Source organism: Pelodiscus sinensis, chromosome 3 (assembly GCF_052426305.1).
Source record: "Pelodiscus sinensis isolate ZL-2025 chromosome 3, ASM5242630v1, whole genome shotgun sequence".
In the NCBI taxonomy this organism is placed as follows: Eukaryota; Metazoa; Chordata; order Testudines; family Trionychidae; genus Pelodiscus; species Pelodiscus sinensis.
Window position 1 is genome coordinate 158,766,691 of NC_143054.1, and position 20,301 is coordinate 158,786,991.

At 44.5% G+C, this 20,301-nt stretch overlaps 1 protein-coding gene across 1 annotated transcript in view; it reads left to right on the forward strand.

The window, feature by feature from the left end:
- Positions 1–20,301, forward strand: part of DNAH14 (dynein axonemal heavy chain 14) — a 605,515-nt gene that overhangs the window by 549,550 nt on the left and 35,664 nt on the right. The window contains exons 75-79 of the mRNA XM_075925276.2: positions 432–588; positions 1,412–1,622; positions 6,681–6,783; positions 7,724–7,951; positions 13,339–13,536. Of these exons, the coding sequence (XP_075781391.2) occupies positions 432–588; positions 1,412–1,622; positions 6,681–6,783; positions 7,724–7,951; positions 13,339–13,536 (897 nt within the window). The remainder of the gene's footprint in view (positions 1–431; positions 589–1,411; positions 1,623–6,680; positions 6,784–7,723; positions 7,952–13,338; positions 13,537–20,301) is intronic.

A 20,301-nucleotide genomic window follows, 5' to 3' on the forward strand; every position in this document is an offset into this window, starting at 1 on the left:
TCCTGACTCTTGCAGCCCCAGCGCATCCAATGCCCACACATCCAACCCCTTGCCCTAAGCCCCCCACCCCTGACCCAACTCTAGCACTGCCCACCCTCTTCCCCAAGCCCCACACACAGCCAAACCCCTCTCCTGACCCCTGCATTCTTATACAGCCCTTTGTTGACCACTTGTTCTGAATTTTGATGTAATTAGACTGTTTGGTTTGAAAAGGTGGCAACCCTTGATGTATAGTGAGAAGTATACAATGACCTCCAATTTTTTTTTATATTGGTCAAATAAAGCACAAATGTTGATATTTTGGAATCTTTTAGAACTGTACAGTACAAAACAACCTGACTTAATTTTTATCACAGGCATAATTATTATGCTAATATTAATTTAAAAGATTTGATAAATTTGTTCTCTCAACTTTCATATTTTATTGTTAGATTAAAATTCTCAGACCAGAAAGTTTAAATAGTGCAGTGCGAGAGTTTGTTACTGAGAAATTAGGAGCCAGATATCTTCAGATTGGAGGGATTAACTTGAAAGAAGTGTATGAAGACTCCAATGCCAGCACTCCATTAATACTTATTCATTCTCATGGTGAGATACTTATAAACTAAGAGGAAGCACAAAACACCGGGTTTATGAAGCATTATTTTTCAGATTCTAGCTTTGTTTTTTTACATTCAGTAGGTTGTCCCTGCTTCCTAGATTGTTCCAACTTTTGCATTCATGTTATCCTTGTTTCCTGTTAAACTGAGCAAAATCACAGGAAGATGGAGGATTGTGGGGGATGCTCCTTGTTACTCCACCAGTACCTCTGACCATGGAACTCTACTCAACCTTCAGATTTCCCTTTAACAGTGGGTTCCAAGGTAGCTGCTAGCAGGGGAAGACCTGTTCGTTGTCACTAATGAGAGAGTTAAGGAATCAGGAGGCAGCACAGAGTTACAAAGCCAGACCTTATATGGATTTTCCAGAGTTGTTGTCCTTCTAAACTGCCACTACTGGTTTTTCAAGAGGTCTGAGTGATCTGGCTCTATATTACTTGTGCAGGATTTGAAATAACACTAAATTAACTTAACCAAAGATAAGTAGTCATTATACTATTCAGTATCATTTGCTGTAATAGTTAACATTGTAAGAAATTCTTTAACTAATATAATCAAACTATCATTCTTATTCATCAGTGTGTCGATGCATTCCTCTGATAATTTAACATAACATAACCCGTTTTTCTTCACCCCATGATGCCCTTATAAAATGTATCCATATTTAGTACAGATATGGTAGTTAATTTATGGTCAAAATAATAACAGAGTACTGTTCCTATAAGTGAGGTAATTAAAGATATAACATGTTTTTAAATATGTAACTATAAAGATGTTTTGGCTGCATAAATAAATTCTATATTGTTAAACAGGAACAGACCCAGCAGCCCAGCTTCTGCGCCTTGCACAGGAAATAAAAGGAAGCACACAGCATGTGAAAATGGTTTCTTTGGGACGTGGTCAGGGAACCAAAGCTGAAGATTTGATACATAAAGCACAGTTATTTAGTGGACAATGGGTTTTCCTCCAAAATTGCCATCTTGCGACATCATTTATGCCCAGGCTTAGTGATATTGTAGATTCGTAAGTGTATTATTTGTATTCAAAATATAAATTAAGTTATAAGCTTAATCTAGTCAAATATGAAGTAATCAATATAAATGCAAATATCAGTCTTTTAACAGAATAAGTATGAATAAAGTATCAGAAGAGGAACTGGAAAAAGTCTTCTGTTACTATATTCTACTCTTGGCCAACAATATCCATTGGACAGTTCCAACAACTTGGCTACGTCTACACTGGCCCCTTTTCCGGAAGGGGCATGTAAATTTCGTGAGTCGTCGTAGGGAAATCCGCGGGGGATTTAAATATCCCCCGCGGCATTTAAATAAAAATGTCCGCCGCTTTTTTCCGGCTTTTAAAAAAGCCGGAAAAGAGCGTCTAGACTGGCCCCGATCCTCCGGAAAAAGCGCCCGCTAGGAATAAGAGCCTCCGGAAAAGGGCGCTTTTTCCGGAGGATCGGGGCCAGTCTAGACGCTCTTTTCCGGCTTTTTTAAAAGCCGGAAAAAAGCGGCGGACATTTTTATTTAAATGCCGCGGGGGATATTTAAATCCCCCGCGGATTTCCCTACGACGACTCATGAAATTTACATGCCCCTTCCGGAAAAGGGGCCAGTGTAGACGTAGCCCTTGTGTATCCTTATTTTCCCCTCCAGAAGACATAGAGGAGAGACAAACCAACCTCCCTTGGTTCCTTCATAACCCCCAGGGCTGAGAGACATAGCTGAAGATAGTCTTTGTGGCTTGCCCACTTGTGATTGTCAATACAATAATTTTGCATATAGTTACATTTAGTGTGGATATAGTAGTTAATTTATGATCATTAGGTTTCCATTCTGCATAGGTTTTTCTCTCTCTTTTAGTTACATGGTACCAGGCTGCAGATCTTACAGCTAAGCAAAAATCACCAGGTTTAGGATGCAGAAATAGATCAAAAAATCTGTTAGTTACATCTTCCTTTTTTAGGCTTCGTGTCCGGTGGCTATACCCTTCAATGACAGTCATATTAGATGTCTGTTTGTCTGAGTGAGTGATATCTTACCAACAAATGCTCTATTTGTTGGTCTTTTTCCAAAAGAACTCAAAAGTAAGGGAGGTTAGTTAAATAGGTGCCTACTAGACAAGCCAAATTCCTTGGTGGTGGAAGTGGCACATCAACGTGGCAGGCAACAACACTTCCAATCAACCCCTGTTGACAATGATAACAAAAGATTAGATCTTTTTCGATATAAAGTCTTTGCAGTTCAGATCTTTCTGGATGTAAAGTCTACGCACCATACTGTTCAGAATTTTAAATTATTCTGCACTGCTAGTCACATATGACCATAGAAACTATACCAAGCTCCTGGACTTTGCTGAGGACATATCTGTGGCCAAAAGACCACAGTATAAGGCTATAGTCTCTGAGGACAAGACTATCATCTTCACAGCCTTAGAGGCAATACTCAATGTGGTGGACACCATGGCCAGATCCATGGGAATTGTAGTAATAATGTGGAGAGCCTCTTGGTTTACATGTACTACATTCCCAAGAGAGATACTGTAGAGGATGTTCTGTCTGATGGGGGAAAACTGCAGGGAGGCAGGGCAGGCAGAGGCATAGCAAGAGAAACAGCTGTGAGTGTCACTGAGCACGGGCAGCTCTTGTACATTTCAAGATAGCAAACGCTCCTCTTATCAACTACTTGATTAGCTGATTAATTGAAATTTAACATCTCTAGTTCTTTCACTAAGTTGCGAATTCCTGACTAGAGATTTTAACCAAGTGGAGAAAGATTGATGGCAAGCATGGATCTTTATGGGCAATCCTGTCAAAGAATCAGTTATTAATGGTCAATATTGGGTTTTCACCTTCTAGAACTACCCATATAGTGTCACCAATTTTGCAATATTAACAAGCAGTTATTATCCTCCAGGAGCTGGGGCCAGGCAGTATGCATGAAAAGTGACTATGATGGCTCCCCTGGATTTGGCATTTGCAAGTGCATTATTCTTTTACATAAACAGGAAATGTTTATTCTTTCACTTTTCCCAGACACAGAATAGTCTTCAATCATAATTGTTGGTCTTACCAAGTCCAGAAAACCACATAGGTTTCTGATTTGTCAAAGATATTGGTGTCTGCACTGTTCCGCCATATTCTGAGCTCCGGGGCAAGGCCAGCCTTAGGGAGAACAGCACCCTGGACAAAGTTGTATTTTGGTGCCCCTTGAGCTCGAGTACGTAGTAGTGTTAGTAAAAATTTCAGAAATAAATCGGTAATCTTAAAAGTTTTCATTGACACAAAATTTGATTCAATTTTATTAAAATAATAAAGTATCAAAAACTAAGCATTAAACTAAACACTAAACTAATAAGAACAAATACAAATTTTCTTCATCAGAATGCCAAGATTCAGCAGGCAGCACTGTGTGCCTTTGCTGCTGCAAAGTGTGACATTGCTTGTGAAAGGCAAGACTTTCTCCATAGACGGGGGTAGAATTGGAGTCTCAGGCAATTAAGGGACAAGGCATGTCCTTGGGGAACAAGAAGGAAGCTGCTCAGTCTTTTGCTCCCCTCAGTGCAGGGCCTGCTATTGTCTCTGCCCCCGGCCAAGGGAAATATCATTGTCATTCCTTTGGCCAAGCACTTCCTTTAAGAGCTGCATGGGGAATGGATTAAATATTTACCCTAATACAGGAGGTACACAGGGTGGCTATTTGTGAATGGCATCAGATTGTGAAATGAAATTGTGGATGAAAAACCTGAGTTTGTCACTCACCCTTCAGTGGGGTTCTTCCTCCACAGTTTGAGCTGCTTTGCAGAAGCCCTGGCAGTGCACTTGACCCTTTTGCCTGGTGCTTGGCCTGCAGATCAAGGCAAGCTCTATGCTGACAGATGGGGGCTGCATCTTGTCTGGGCCCATGGCCCTCCTGCAGTCCTCTGGCCACTCCTGACTCACTAGGGATGCCGTTTCAGATTGTAGTGAGGAGGTGAGAGGCAACTTTAACTGTGATTCCAGAGCATACTTGGGCACCTGAAATCTCTAGCCACTGTAGTGGCTACTGCTATAGTGAACTTGCCACACTCATCTGGCTAAATAGCCACATTGTTCAAGCCAACTAGCCACATTCAACTGACCAAATACCTACATGGCTAGCATGTCCCATAGGAAAGCAACTGTTTCTTCCTCTCTTAACTAACCTCTTTCTACACAGCTAAAGCAGCAGCCTTCCATCCTCCCTACTATTCCAGTCTCAACTATTTGGTGCACATGCTACTTGTTTATTTCTTTTCTCCTGGCCCCAGGCTGCCTCCAGCAAACAGGAGAGGGAGGGGAAAAGAGCTGGGAAGGCAAACCCTGGCAGAAATCTGAGTGGGGGTAATGTGAGCAAGTGCAGTGCATGCCTTCACCCTCACCGCCCCCCCCCCCGGTGTGTCACCTCTCTGCATGGGATGGGATGGGATGGGATGGGATGGGATGGGAGCACAAATGTGCATGGGATGGGAGGACACCAGTCCTCCTGGCAGAGCCAAGGGAAAGCCCTTTCCTAGACAAGTGGGGCTCTTAGCGGGGAAGGGAAAGATAAGGTCGGGGGGGGTGGACCCAGACTTGCTCCACACTAACATACACACAGATCACAGGGCTGCTCCAAACCCCAGCCAGCCAGAACACAGAGAGAAGCTGCACATAAACACACTTCTTCAACCACTACCAACCTCAGCCACCCACTCCAAGGCACTTCCGGCACAGCCATCTCCACCCACTCCCCACATGGCTTCTACAGGGGGCATTCTGTCCCAGGGAGAATGGGGAGTCCCCTCAGGCACCCACCCTGCTGCTGCTCCCACTAGAGCAGAAGATTTACTTGACACAAGTGAGTGCCTCTTTCCTCCCTGACCCTGACTGAGCTGGCTGCTGGGTTTCCTCTCCTGTTTAGCCGGCTGGCCCCAAGTAAGGTCACATGAGGTTATTCACATGTGCCTCCATCAGCACACCGTCCTGGGCAGCCCCCTTGTTGCCCCTGTCTAGGGCCACCAGTGCTCAAGGGGAAGGTTATAAACCTTTGATTTTAGATAGCAGTTCCTGACCTCAATGAAATATAGTTTTCACTGCTATTGCTGCTACCAGTATCCTTATCCCTGAAGCAGGCCTGTGATGGGGGAGGGGGCAACAGGGGCAATTGCATTGGGGCCTGGTGATTGAAAGGGGCCTGAGGTTCTAGCTGCCACTGTAGCCAGCAAGCTGGACCCTTTAAATTGCCACCAGAGTGGAGCACTGGGCCATGCACTCTGAGCAGTGCTAAGAACTGGGAGGGTTCTGTGCTCCAGGCAGTACTGAGGGACAGCTGCCCTCAGCCCCACCCCTTCCACCTTCAGCCCCACCCCTTCCAGGAGTGCAGAACCAGTACCCCCACACATATTGCCCAGGGACCTGTGGAAGCTATTGCTTCCACTGCCCTATAGACACGAGAACTGTCCCCCATTACCACCCTAGAGAGCAGTCTGACCATGAGCAGATAGCTAAAAGTGCCATTCATTATCAGAAAAGAATTATTAGTCCACCTAAAATACCTGAAAAGGGGAGATCACCATCCAGTATATCTGTGCATAAAAATAAGGGCTGTGGAGTTTGCTGCCAGAGATTAGTGAAAGAGGATCCACCTTGCATCTATGAACCTGTTGGGCTGTTGAACCATCTCCTTTTACCCACTGCCACTCACTTGGAATGCAGCTGAGCTCTTTCTGACCCTAGCAACCCTCAGTACCCAATAACTAGATGCCAGGTAGGTATGACAATTCCCAGTCTTACAGTATGTCATTAGCAGTTCTAATGAGTAGACAGCATCATACTCCTGAACCGGATAATGATGTGAAGATTTAAATTCTCTTCTGCAACACTCCCTAGCTCTCTTTTTAAGCTTACTACTTTAAAGTGTAAAACAAAAGCTGAAGAAATCACATTATTTCTGACCAGGTTGTTTTACTTAACGTACTTGAGCAAATGGTAAAGGAATTTGATTATTAAAAGTTTGCATCTTGCCTTACTTATTAGCATTTGGTAGAATAATAATTATGTTACCAAACTATGTGTCTTTACAGATTTACTCAGCCAAACATAAACATGGATCCTCAATTTAGACTATGGTTAAGTTCCACACCTGATCCTTCTTTCCCCATATCTATCCTGCAAAAAGGTTTTAAGGTAAGGGTTGCTAAAACACCACAATCAGAAAGTTGTTGTGGCTTGGAATACTCAATCTGAAAATTTCAAATTTCTCATTCTAATATTATCTAAACAATAAACAGAGCCAAACCAAAACTCTACACTCCACCATCTAACCTTTATGAGGGAACCCAACTCAAGTTCCTCTAGTCTGTATACCTGAAGCCCAATCTAGGTGGCCGTGTTTCTCCATATAAAAAGGAGACATTTGTAAAGAGTACTTTGCTTAGAATAAATCTCTAACTAGTGAAGATTTATTTACCATTATCCCCATAAGTGAGCTCAATATTATTCTTGCAGTAACAAGAAAAAGTCAGAATTCAAATATCCTGGATGTATTTGTTTAATGTATTTTAAATTCAAGAGTTTGATACAATTATATGTTGTTGCAATTAAATAAAATGAATGTGCGCTAGAAGAAGATGGTATCATGAAAAAAACACTTCCATCTCTTGTTTCCCTGGAAGAGATAAATAGAAAGAAATTTTTTGTTGTCACAACTTTTGTTGGTGGATGAGTGCTCCGTTTTCCACACTTGTAATTGGAATAGTTTTCTGAGAATACTTCATTTTTATATATATGTGTGTGTATATATATATATACACACATACGCACACACACACACACACACACACTTTCTTCAAGGGTGCATCTACACAGCAGGGCTTAACTTGAAATAAGCTACGCAAATTGAGCTACATCAGTTGCATAGCTTTTTTCAAAATAGCTTATTTTGAAATTGGGAGCATCCACCCAGCACTTATTTTGAAATAGGTTGACTGGGTGGAGCTTATTAATTACCTGTGAAGCTGTGCTGCCTCACAGCTTAGAGGGAACACTAACTGGCACCAATGGATATTAGCCAGAAAATATAGTAAATGTAATACATTTGTCTTGTTTCCCTCTTTTTGTTTTAAAGATGGCAATAGAACCACCTCAGGGTCTGAAGGGAAAATTACTTCAGACATTTGGATATAGTGGCAGTGGAGTAGTAACAGAAATGATCTTCAACAAGGCCGAATGTGGCTTATCATGGAAGAAGCTGCTGTTCAGCCTGTGTTTCTTCAATGCTGTAGTCCATGAAAGAAAGAAATATGGAGCTTTGGGCTGGAATATCCCGTATGAATTTAACTCTTCCGATTTGGAAGTAAGTGCTTTGAAAAAAAACCCACTAAAGTTGTCTGGAACTCTGATTCCCAGATTCATGAATAATTATGCTAGAGATCCTGGAGAGACCCAGTGATCATTAAGTGTTCATTAGATATGCCTGAAAAAGAAAGGATAATAAGACCATCATGTATCATTTTTCCCCACAATAAAAGAAGGGTATCCTGTATGACTTCTAATTTCACTAGAGCAGGAGAGCATGAAAACTGCAGAGAAACAAAGACTCCATAATTCCTGAAGCAAACGGACAATTGTTCTTTAATCATTGCACATGTGGATCCCAGTCAAGGTGTGTTGGGCACCCCAACACAATAGTTTGGAACATTTTCACTAGCAAAGTGCTGTAGAAGTCACACACACACCATATGCCCTCCTGCTCCCCTTCCCAAGGACATAAAGAGCCTGAGACCCTAACTGCCACTCAGTTCTTTGCAGTCATCATAGGTAAAGCAGATAGAACTCAATCAAGCCTTATGATAAAGCTCACAAGTGCCTGGATCCATTTAGGAGAAGGTCATACTCCTGAGCCTCTTTTCAGAATTGCCAATTATGAGGCCTTCAAGGCAAAATAGAATTACATCAGCCACACCAAATTCACCTCCTTTGTTGACCACCTGCTGTCAGAACACAGGGACCAGTTTCAAATTATTGGGGCAGTGGCCTAGCTATTGGCCAGAACAATATTGCAAGCCTCCCTCAGTGCTGCTGACACCACTGCCTGTTCACTTGCCACAACAATGGTAATGAGAAGAGCAACCTGGCTGCAGCTCCCTGTTTTCCCTAAAGAGGTTCAGACCACAGTTGAGGACCTTCCTTTTGATGGTTCTAAATTGTTCACAGATTTGTTGTATAAGCCTCAGTGAATATTGAAGGATGTCAGCGTGACTTTGTGTTCTCTTGGCATTTACATCACTTCATATAAGACAAAACTCAGCAAGTTCCAAATGGCATAGAGATCCTGCTCAATATAGTTCATCTTCCACCCACCCCCGAGGGCATATGAACCATGCCAAAGAAGGCAGAGGTTTCAGAGGGGAAAAAAAATCCATTATTCAGACTTCCACTTCTCACCCATCAACTCCCAAGCAGTAATTTTGATGTTTTGGTTGAATGTGTGAACTACCACCCTCATCCTCTTCTGCTGCACCAGTTCACCAACCTTTCCTTTTTCACAAAACATGTTCACTGCTTCATGAGCCTAGAAGTTGACCACTACAGACAGTAAGTTTTGGAGATCGTCTCCATAAATTATTCAATTCACTTTACTTCCACCAGCGAATCACCTCCTTTCCCCATCCAGCTTCAGGGACCTCTTTTAATCAGAGTGCTTCACCAAGAAATAGATACTGTCATATTTGGAAGCTCTAGCTCCATGCGGCACAGAGGGAAGGAGCTTTATTTTAGATACTTCTTGGTACCAAAAGAGTAGAGATAAGATACCCATCCTAGATTTGAAACTATTCAATATCTATGTGAAGATGCCGAATTTCAAAATGGGGATGCTTGCAGTAATAATTCCTTCATTATAGCAAGGGGATTGGTTTTTAGCCCTTAACCTTCAAGACACTATTGGTTTAGTGTGATGGGGTGGACTAAGCCCTGAAGACTCTTGCTAGAGGCCTGGTGGCCATACTACACCCCACCCTCCAAAAAAGGCAGCTAACTTCCTAGAGCAGCTATGTGGAAAGCAGCCATTCGGGGCTCAGCAGGCTAGTATAAGAAGAGCTGAAGGGCCAGAGTGAATTCATTTCCTTAATAGAGCTGGAAGAACATGGACAGGGAGGAGCAAGAATTTGCCCTAAATTAGTTGCAGGGACTAGGTCCTGAGGTAAGGATGAAGACACCATAGGGAATTGACCCAGGGAATTAGAGCAGCAGCACAACTTAGATAAAAGGACATAGTGAGAGCTGCTATCTACAGACTTCCTAGGCTGGAAGCTGGAGTAGTGGGTGAGCACAAGTCCCCCCAGACTTCTCATTAGTCACTGGGGGAAGTGTCCTGGACTTTGAGGTACCCCAAAGGGGGAACTGAACTGTAGTTGCCCAGCTGAAGACCTGGTGCCAGAAAGGTCCTAAGAGTTGAAGACATTGCCTCCAAGGAAGGAGCCCTGGGCACCACTCTGTTCCACAGCAGGGACAAACTGAGAGAGAGATTACAGAGGACACCCACTCCATATCCACAACAGTTGTTTTGAGGAAGGCTTCCTCGCTTCACCTTTCTGGCCTTCCAAGTGAAGTCTGCTATGGAGGCATTTCATTTGAGGAATCAAAGTTATTTATGGAGAAAATGGATGAATCCCTCCATACACTACAAGATTGTAGGGCCACTTTGTGCTCACTGGCACTTTATACAGTTGCACAAAACACAGTTGCAAATACAGCTTAAAAAAACTTGTACCAATGCCTTTAGCAGTCAAAAACTCCTTTGCCTTGTAGAAAGACCCTCATGATGTCTGCTCATTCCTGCACCCTTAACGTTAGTTTTTACATCAGACACATCTCTGTTGGGATGGGGAGCCCAGCTGGATACCCAGAGAATTCAAGGCAAATAGTCCCAATCCACACTACATATCAAAATACTTAGAACTCAGAGCAGATAAGTATCCCTGTACACATTTCCTACCACTGACTGAGGCAAGCATATAAAAATTATGATGGACAATATCTACTCTTTGTGTTGAAGCTGTGAAATTCTGGAATTGGTGCATTTGCCGTGATATCAGCATCTCAACAGCTTAGCTCCTAGGCGTATAAAATACTACATTAGACACTGAGCAGCAAAAATTTGGCCAGGATCACAAATGGAAAAGACCCCTCTTTCCTCTGTGGCATAGTTTTACATCAGGGAGTACCAAAGATAGGCTTATTAGCCAAAACAAGAAGTGCTCTCACTTCTACTTCAGGGCTGGCCTAGGTCATCACTCTCTCAGGCTTTGTCTATACTTTCCTGGAAGGCCGAATTAAGATACTCAACTCGAGCTATGTTAATTGCCTTCATTTCTTACCTTACCTTACCTTAATTCAACCTTTAGCACCATCTCAACAGCGGGAGATCAACAGGAAAAATATTCAACTTCCCTTACTCTTCATGAGGAATAAGAGTTCCAGCATTGATGGGAGTGTCCTCAGCATTTGATTTAACATGTCTACTAGATCCACTAAATCAAACTCCAGAAGATCAACCACTGCAGCATCCATCTTCCTGGTAATAAAGCTGTGGTCTCAGAGACACCTTTTCTTACAATGGAACACAGATCTCTTGTATGCCTTTCCCCCCAATTCCTCTAATATCCAAACTCTTAATCAAGGTAAAAAAAGAGTGAGCCAGGGTTATATTTATAGCTTCTACATGGCCAAGATAAGCATTATTTCCATTAGAGATGTAAAATCCCATGTAATGGGTTAACTGGTTAAACGTACTGTTTAACTAGTTAACCAATTAAAAGAGATGGGGCTTTTCAGCCTGGTTGGCTGGAAAGGTCTCACCCCTGCCCACCACAGTTGGGCTGGGGTTCCCGCCCTCCCACTGCCGACGGGCTGCTCAGGCCAGGCTGGAGTGCCTTTGCCTACGGTAGGCCCCATGGGACTAGAACAGCTCTCTGCCTGCAGCATTCAGGGAGCTGCTCCAGCCCCCACCAATTAACCAGAACTGGTAAGACTCACCCATTAAGGGCAAGGGTTAACCAGTTAATCATTCACATCTCTAATTTCAGTATCTGCTCAACTGGTGACACCTATCAATCACTCTCCAACCTGTTTCTCATTTCCTCTTATCAAAACACTGGCCAGATGAATCATCCTAATCTTCAGCTCAAGGCATGGCTTATGATGGTTCCAATCCAAAGCTTGCAAATAGCCTGGTCAGAGGCTGCAATAGTGATGTTGTTACATAGCAGAAAGCAAACTACTTGTCACATGTATATTCCAAGGTGGAAGAGATTCCAACTCTAGTGACTTGAGATGCATTACTTCTAATTCTACATCCACTCGTCTACAACTTGTATGAGATTACATCCTAGAACTAAAAATGTCAGGATTATCTCTAAGCTCCATAAAGATGAGTCTTGTAGCCATCACCGTCTTCCATTGTAAGAAAGATGTCTTTTTGTGTTTGCTTATCTTTTCACAAGAAGGATTCTCAAGGGCGTGGGTAACCTCTTCCTACAAATCAAATGCTCTACAACAGCATGGGATCTCAGCCTTGTCTTCAGGTTCTATAAGGCCTCCCTTTGAACCCATGACCATCAGCTCAGTTCTCCTCTACATCTCTCTATGAAAATCACATTCATAGAGATAGAGGCTCTAATGGCGCACTCTTCATATACAATATTTTTCGAAGACAAGGTTACACTACAACCACACCCCAATTTCCTATCTAAATACCTTCAGATTTTCATATAAACTAGCTTATCCATTTCTGAGTTTTCTTTCCAAAACCAAAGTGGGAGAAAAGGGAGGGGGCATTACACATACATACACTAGCCTTCTGTTTGTATAGGGCTAAGTCCCTCAGGAAAGCTCTCAGACTTCTCCATTGTGGACAGATCTAAGTGATCCTCACTCACTAATCAAAAACTCTCTAAATGGGTATCAGACTGCATTACATTTTGCTAACATTCTCTTGACATTCAGCCTCCTCCTAGAGCATGAATGCACTCCATGAGATCTTTCTCCACTTCAATAGACTTCCTTCAAAACGTTCCAGTCACAGAAATGTGTAGAACAGTGACTTGGATGTCTGCTCTTCCATTTGCTTAATATTATGCAGACTTAGTGTCCAACACCATATTTGTTTCAACTGGCTTATCCTCAATTCTAGATTAGATTCTGAAGCCCCACTCCTCCATTGGGCTCTGCTGCAGAATCATCTGCAGTGGGGCACCCTATAGGGATACTACTCGAAGAGGAAGAAGGTTACCTTATGCAGTAATTGTAGTTCTTCAAGATGTATGTTCCTATGGGTGCTCCAATACCTGACCACCTTCCATCTGCTTTGGAGTTCTTACAATGAGCTCTGTGATACAGAAGGAACTGAGGATGGTTTACCTGCAAAGAGCTATGTAGCGTCAAGGCAGGGCATGAGATAGGGAGCACGCATGTACGTGTCAAATGGACACTGCTACTTAAAATCTCCAATCTGAGACACAGGAAGCATGAATATATCGACAGTGGAGCACCAACAGAAATACACATCTTGAAGAACCACCGCTAAAAAGTGAGTAACCTTTTCTTTGTCTCTGTTTGTATAGTTAGTATGCAGCTAGTAAGGTGCTCTTGAAGGATTCAAATATCTCATGAGGTTCTGATGATAATGTAACCACAAGAAGTAACAATACTAATACTTACCTTCAATCTTTTTCTCAATAGGTTTCCATACAGATGTTGGGGATGCTTCTGGCAAACCACAAAGAGATTCCTTGGCCAGCAATATGTTATATGACTGGAGAGGTAGCCTATGGAGGTCGTGTGACTGACCACTGGGACCGTCGTTGTTTGCTCAGCATTCTGAATAATTTCTATAATCCTGCTGTATTGCAGGAGGATTTCGTTTACACTATTGACGGGGTAGGAAAAATATTTTTTCTCTCACTATTCTCTGCATTTTGCTTCAGCTACCCCAGACTAACACGGCTACATTTCTATCACTATTCTGAAGTGTTGTAATAAGTTGTCCCTTTCTGCTGCATATTTACAATATTTTCAGCCTTATAAATTTGGATTTGGACACCACAAATGATGGGTGTCCACATCTAAATTTTGAATGTCAATTAATTTCTAAACTCTACTGTAACACAGAAGGCTCTTGTCATTCGGATTAAAATTGTATGCTTGCCACCCATATGTATTTTTTAAACAGATGGTGAAATATAGTATACTTAGCTGCATTGACCTGAATTACAGGGGCACACTATGATTACCTTTCTGATATGAGTTTTTGTAAATAAAATCAGAGTATAAGGTGTATCCTTATGGTCAAAATTCACCACTGCCATTTTTGTTTTTGCATGCTACTGACTTAGTGGCAAATGTCAGGAAATGGGCAACAGAAAGATTTATTTGCACATTGTTAGCTCCCTGTTCTTGCTTTGCTGTGGCATAAATAACAAATGACTCCCCTCGTTTTAAAAAAAATCATGTGGATTAGTATTTAACTACAAAGCAGTACTGAAAAATGGAAAACATGGTAATGAGATTACAACCATACTTTAAAATACATTATAATGTTTCCTTCTGGTAGTCAGATTCAGTAGGATATGAAATGGTCTTTGACACTTTAAGACCAGTGACATAATGAGGGGGATAGCGGGGCAGTTGCCCCCAGGTGCCATGCTAGAAGGGCACCAATTTAGCTGCCAGAAGTTATGTTGACAGCCATATAGTGGAGGGAAGGATGGCACTGGGACCCTGCGGGTGCCAGCCATTTCCGCACCTGCAGGAAATCAAAACTGAGCACAAAGCGCCTGATGGGGCAGTGCACAGGGCAGGGGTTCAGGCTGGGCATGCGCAGAATGCAGCTGGTGCACACGCCCCATCTGCAACTACCATCCCCATGATCCTCTTTGCTGAAAGTTGGTCCAAGGCGCCGCCCGTTGGGCCGCAGTGTCCGGGTCCTCACCTGTAGCCAGACCCAGCTACACATCTGCCAGGAGAGAACTTCCTTTCATTGCAACAACCTGTAGTCTTCCCCAAACACCACACAGATAATAAAGAGGCTGTGTGACACATGTTAGACATCTACAGAATGATTGCCTTCTATTTGGACAGGACTAAGCAAATACACGAATCACCAAGGTTATTCATATCTACTACCAAAAGATCCCCGGGAATGCCAATTTCTACTCAAAGGCTGTCCAGATGAATTGCGGATGGCACCAAACTGGCCTACTGCATCTTTAGGCAGGACTCTCCATTACAGCTACATGCACATTCTACAAGAGCAATGGTGGCATCTATAGCTTACCTGCACCACATACCTCTCGTGGACATTTATAGATCTGCCCATGATCCTCTGTCCATACATTTATGAAGCACTATGCACTTGAAACTTATCTGTCTCACAACACACAATTTGGCTAGACAATATTAGCTACTGTGCATAACAGTGACCAACTGAAGCTCTCTCCTTTGAGCACAAGTACTCAGTCACCTAAGGTGGAGCACCAACAGGGACACTTCTCAAAGAAGAAAAGAGGGTTGGTCACCTTGTACAGCAACAGAGCTTCTTCAAGATGGTCCTCCTTGTGGATGCTCCACCACCCACCCTACCTCTGCTTCGGAACCATCCATTTCTGGGACAGAGAAAGAACTGAAGGGACAGTTGGCTGCATATGCGGAGTAGCCACACTGGTGCATGCTGTCTACCCCACATGCACAGCCTACCAAGAGCACTACTACCTAAATTCTCTGACTAGAGGTGCAGAGGCATCCCAGACTCCTAAGTTGGAGCACCCACAGGGACAACCATCCCAAATAACCTCCATTACTGCACAAGGTGAGCAACTCTTTCTTACTATCAAGCCCAGTGTAAATAATTATCATTTGGGGGAGCAATCAGTGTGTATATCCTCCTTTCATTGTTAAAGGGGACTTACCTGAATGATTTATTTGGGGTTCTGATCCCATTTGGGGAGTGGTTTCCCTGGAAGCTGTGGCCAAAACTGCATTCTCCTCAGACCTTAAGAGACTCAGTGTCTGTATTGCTCTTTGGCAGGGAAGAGGGTGATCTCAGCTCTGTGCCTTGCCTGAGAGAGACCAGGAGATCTGTCCCAGCAGGACAGGGTGGTGAGAAGCCCCAGAAAGCAAGGAGGCGAGTGTCAGAGGCTTTGTCAGTACACCAGTAACATCCCAAAAGGGTCTTCTGTGACTGAGTCCCATCACAGCACTGAAAACTGTGTTGGGCTATGTCTAGGCTGCACGCCTTTTTCGAACGAGGCTTTTTCGAAAGATACTTTCAAAAAAGCCTCTTTCGAAAAAGAGTGTCAAGTCTACAATCAGTACTTTCAAAAAAGCAAGCTGCTTTTTCGAAAGAGAGCACTCAGGCAGTCTAGATGCTCTCTTTCGAAAAAGCACAGTTTGCATTACATAGCGCCTTTTTTCATGAGCATTTTTGAAAAAAGGCATTATTCCTCGTAAAACGAGGTTCTTCTTCAAATGGTCCCCGTGGGTGCTCCACTCTGGGGGTATGTCTACACTACCACCCTAGTTCAAACTAGGGTGGTAATGTAGTCAACCGGAGTTGCAAATGAAGCCCGAGATTTGAATTTCCCGGGCTTCATTTGCATGTTGCCGGGCGCCGCCATTTTTAAATGTCCGCTAGTTCGGACTCCGTGCCCGCGGCTACACGTGGCACGAACTAGGTAGTTCAGACTACTTTTTTCTAGTAGTTTCTGCCGCGCTGCACACGCGCCATGGTGCCATCTAGTGCCATTGGAGTTTGTTGGGCATGCGTGCGGTGCGGCCTCCTCAGTTTCTTCTCTACTGTCCTCGGCAGTAGATGGAGCCTTCAGTTCTCCTTGTTTTCTGTTTAAAAAATAGACAATTTCCCTGTTGATCCCTCAGCTTTCCTCACAATCCAAGTTTTTTAGCCCTCTTCTCTTACCCAGTTAGTTTAAAAAAAAAATTTTTCTTGTCGCAGTTCGCCGCTTTTTTTCCAAGTGCCTCATGCCCGGTTCACACAGCTTTAAGAGGTGCGAGTCATGCCGTGACGCGATGCCATGTCTGACGGGCACGCTAAGTGCATTAAGTGTCTGGGTGAGTCACACCAGACTCAAAAGTGCCCACATTGCTCCAGACTCACTGTGACAGCGCGTCGTGACCAAGCTAACAGGCTTAAAACGCTTCTGTACAAGAAGTCCCTTCGACCACCTTCTGACGACTCTCCAGCAACTTCAAAAATGGCATCGCAGAGCAAGAGTATGGAAAAAGATCATCCCTCTACCCTCTCTGGCTGCACGGCCTCAAAAACAGGCCTTTCTCCAACTCCCTTGCTACTCTCGGCACCGACAGCCACACAGGTCAGCACTGGGGATAAACCTGGGACTTCCAGCACGCCACCACATAAGTCAATGGGGGCGCATAAAAGAGCCCACTCAGAGCCGAGACAAAGATCGTCGGCAGCGCGATCTATGGCACCGGAGCCACCTGCGACTCCGTCCGTTCTGACTGCCCACGGATCTGACCACCCGGCACCAAAGCATCATAGTAAAGTGGCACCATCTAAGAAGCCATGCACTGATGCCCCCCCGATGGAACATTCGGCACCAACGCACATCATGGTACCATTTCTACCCGCAGCACCCACGTTTCCCATGGTACGACAATGCCTCCAGTTCCTAATATGCCCCCGCACCCACACCATTGCCAGCACCTGCATCAGTCTCGGCACCACAGAAACGGCACCGTTCAGCACCGAGAGACAACCGCAGACGTTACCGCTCCCCGGCGCGAAGCCATACTCCTTTGGCACCACCTACACCGGGTCCCTCTGTCCCGCTCTCCACATTTATGTGCGCTCTCCACATTCTTCTGTGGCTTGTCATTCTTCCAGTGATGCAGGCACCGGGTCAAGGAGCAGATTCTCATCTCAACACTCAAGCCTGGCGCCCAGGCCACCTTCCTGGCAGCCTACCATGTTACAATATGCATACCCTCCTCCTCCACCACCACAACAATATGCTTAGCCTCCTCCACCATATGCCACCCAATGGCAACCCTGGGAGCCACAGCCCAAGAGGAACCACCACCATGCGCTTTCCACAATTTTAAGGCCACCACCAGCCTCACCAACCACTACCGCTGCAGTCACTGAGCCAACTTCTCCGAATCACTCAGACATTCAGGACTACCTCTCCAAAGTGGAGGACAGATCCCCCTTATACAACTCATTGTCCTCCCTGGATGAGGCAATTGCGGCCGAAGTCCCACCTCTTGGCGATGACACTAGGATATTCCAGGACCTGTTTAAAAGAGTGGCCTTGGCACAGGAACGAGATCTCCAGGAGGTCCAAGTCAAACAGTATCAACTTCTCCATACATTGCAACCTCCAGTTGCCTCCAGAATAGCCATCCCCATGGATGAGGCTATCATGGACCCAGCCGATATCATCTGGCAGACTTCGGCCTCCATTGCGCCAATGAACAAAAGAGCAGACCGCAAATATTTTATTGCTCCCAGGAACATGGATTTTTTGTTTAACCGTCCCCCTCCGAATTCATTAGTGGTAGACTCTGTTTGTCATAAGGGTAAACAACCAAACTTCAGAAATACCCCACAGGACAGACTCCATAAGAAGGTAGATATCATGTGTTGTAAAGTTTATACGTCAGCTACTCTACTTCTCAGGGCATCTAACTACACTGCGATGCTTGCTGACTACAACCATGCCAACTACTCTAAATTACAGGACCTTCTTCCCCATCTTCCGGAACATAAGAGACCGACCTTACTCAGTGTTATGCAAGAAGGCCATAATAACGACCGTACAGCTTTATAGTCAGCTATGGACGTAGCAGACACCGTGGCTCGCATTACAGCGTCTGCCATCGTCCTCCGCAGGTTCCAATCATTGGGGGTTCCAAGAGATTTGCAACAAATGGTAGAGGATTTACCTTTTGATAAGGCTACCCTATTCTCTGATAAAACAGATGAAATTTTGCACTTTATGAAGGATTCCCGAAGCACTCTTAGAACTTTGGGTATGTACACTCCTCCCTTCAAGAGGACTAGGTACCAGTTTTACCAATGCCCCAGAGAGCCATTCAGACAACACCAATCCAGATACGACTTCCATCAGAGACCAAAGCCTCAACGCCGTAGGCCGCAACGCCAACAGTAACAGCACTCGTCTACCAACCAGCCTGCAAACAAGCAGCAAGTTTGAAAGACAGGTTAAGAGCCAGGAAGCCATTCTTCTGTCACCCAGGACCGATATGCTTCAATTCCACCACTCTCTGCAGGCCTTTCTTCATCAATGGGCCCTCATTACATCGAAGAAATGGGTTCTGGAATTGATCCAATATGGCTACGCTATCCCATTTACTTCCCGTCCTCCCACCCACCCTCCTACCTCGTCCCTCTTCAAGGACCCATCTCATGAAACCCTTCTCAATCAAGAGGTTTCTCATCTCCTGCAACTGGGTGCCATAGAACCAGTTCCACCACCATACCAGGGTCGGGGATTCTACTCAACTTACTTCCTAACCCAGAAGAAGAATGGAGGGTGGCATCCCATACTGGATTTGAGGCGGCTGAACAAATACATTGCCTACCACTGCTTCAAAATGGTAACTTTAGCAACGATCATCCCCACTCTCGACCAAGGGAGTCATGTCCTCACCCCACTCTTTCTTCAGTGGGGAGAACTGAACATAGATCTCCAGCTTTTGGCTCCCAACCTTCAGGATGCCTACTTTCATGTCACGATACATCCAGCTCACAGGCGTTTCCTACGTTTCACGGTGGGGACTCGGCATTATCAATACCGAGTGCTCCCCTTTGGCCTCTCGACTGCTCCAAGAGTGTTTTCCAAAACCCTGGCAGTTGTAATGGCTGCCCTCCGGCATCAAGGAGTCATGATATACCCATATTTGGACGATTGCCTCATAAAGGACTCTTCCTTCATAGAAGCCAAGGCCATGACCGATACTACGATATGCCTTCTGATGAACCTTGGCTTTCATATAAACTATGCAAAATCCTCTCTAATCCCTACTCAGAGGCTGGAATTTATAGGTGCCTACCTTAACACGGTAGCAGCAAGGCCCACCTTACCCGAGTACAGGTTCACCACCATTCGCAACCTGATCACTACCACATGCGCAGCTCCTACCATGCCAGTCCATCAATGTCTCAAGATTCTAGGCCATATGGCATCTACAATGTATGTAGTCAAACTAGCCAGACTTCACATGAGAGGCCTACAATCCTGGTTGGCAGCAGCTTACAAACCTTCCAGAGATCAACTCTCCAAAATGGTATCTATTCCACCTCTCATTCTCCACTCTCTCCATTGGTGGACGGTCCCACAAAACATGTTAGAAGGCATTCCCCTCCAGAGTCCTCCACCTATACTTACACTGACGTCAGATGCTTCCCTTTTGGGTTGGGGAGCCCATTTAGGGAATGTCACAACACAGGGCAAATGGTCGCTCATGGAACAGACTTTCCATATAAACTTCCTCGAGTTGCGAGCAGTCAGATATGCGTGCCAGCATTTCACAGAGCTCATAGCACACAAATCCATCACTATCATGGCAGACAACACCACCTGCATGTACTATATCAATTGCCAAGGCGGTGCCCGCTTGCCATCCCTGTGCACAGAAGACATT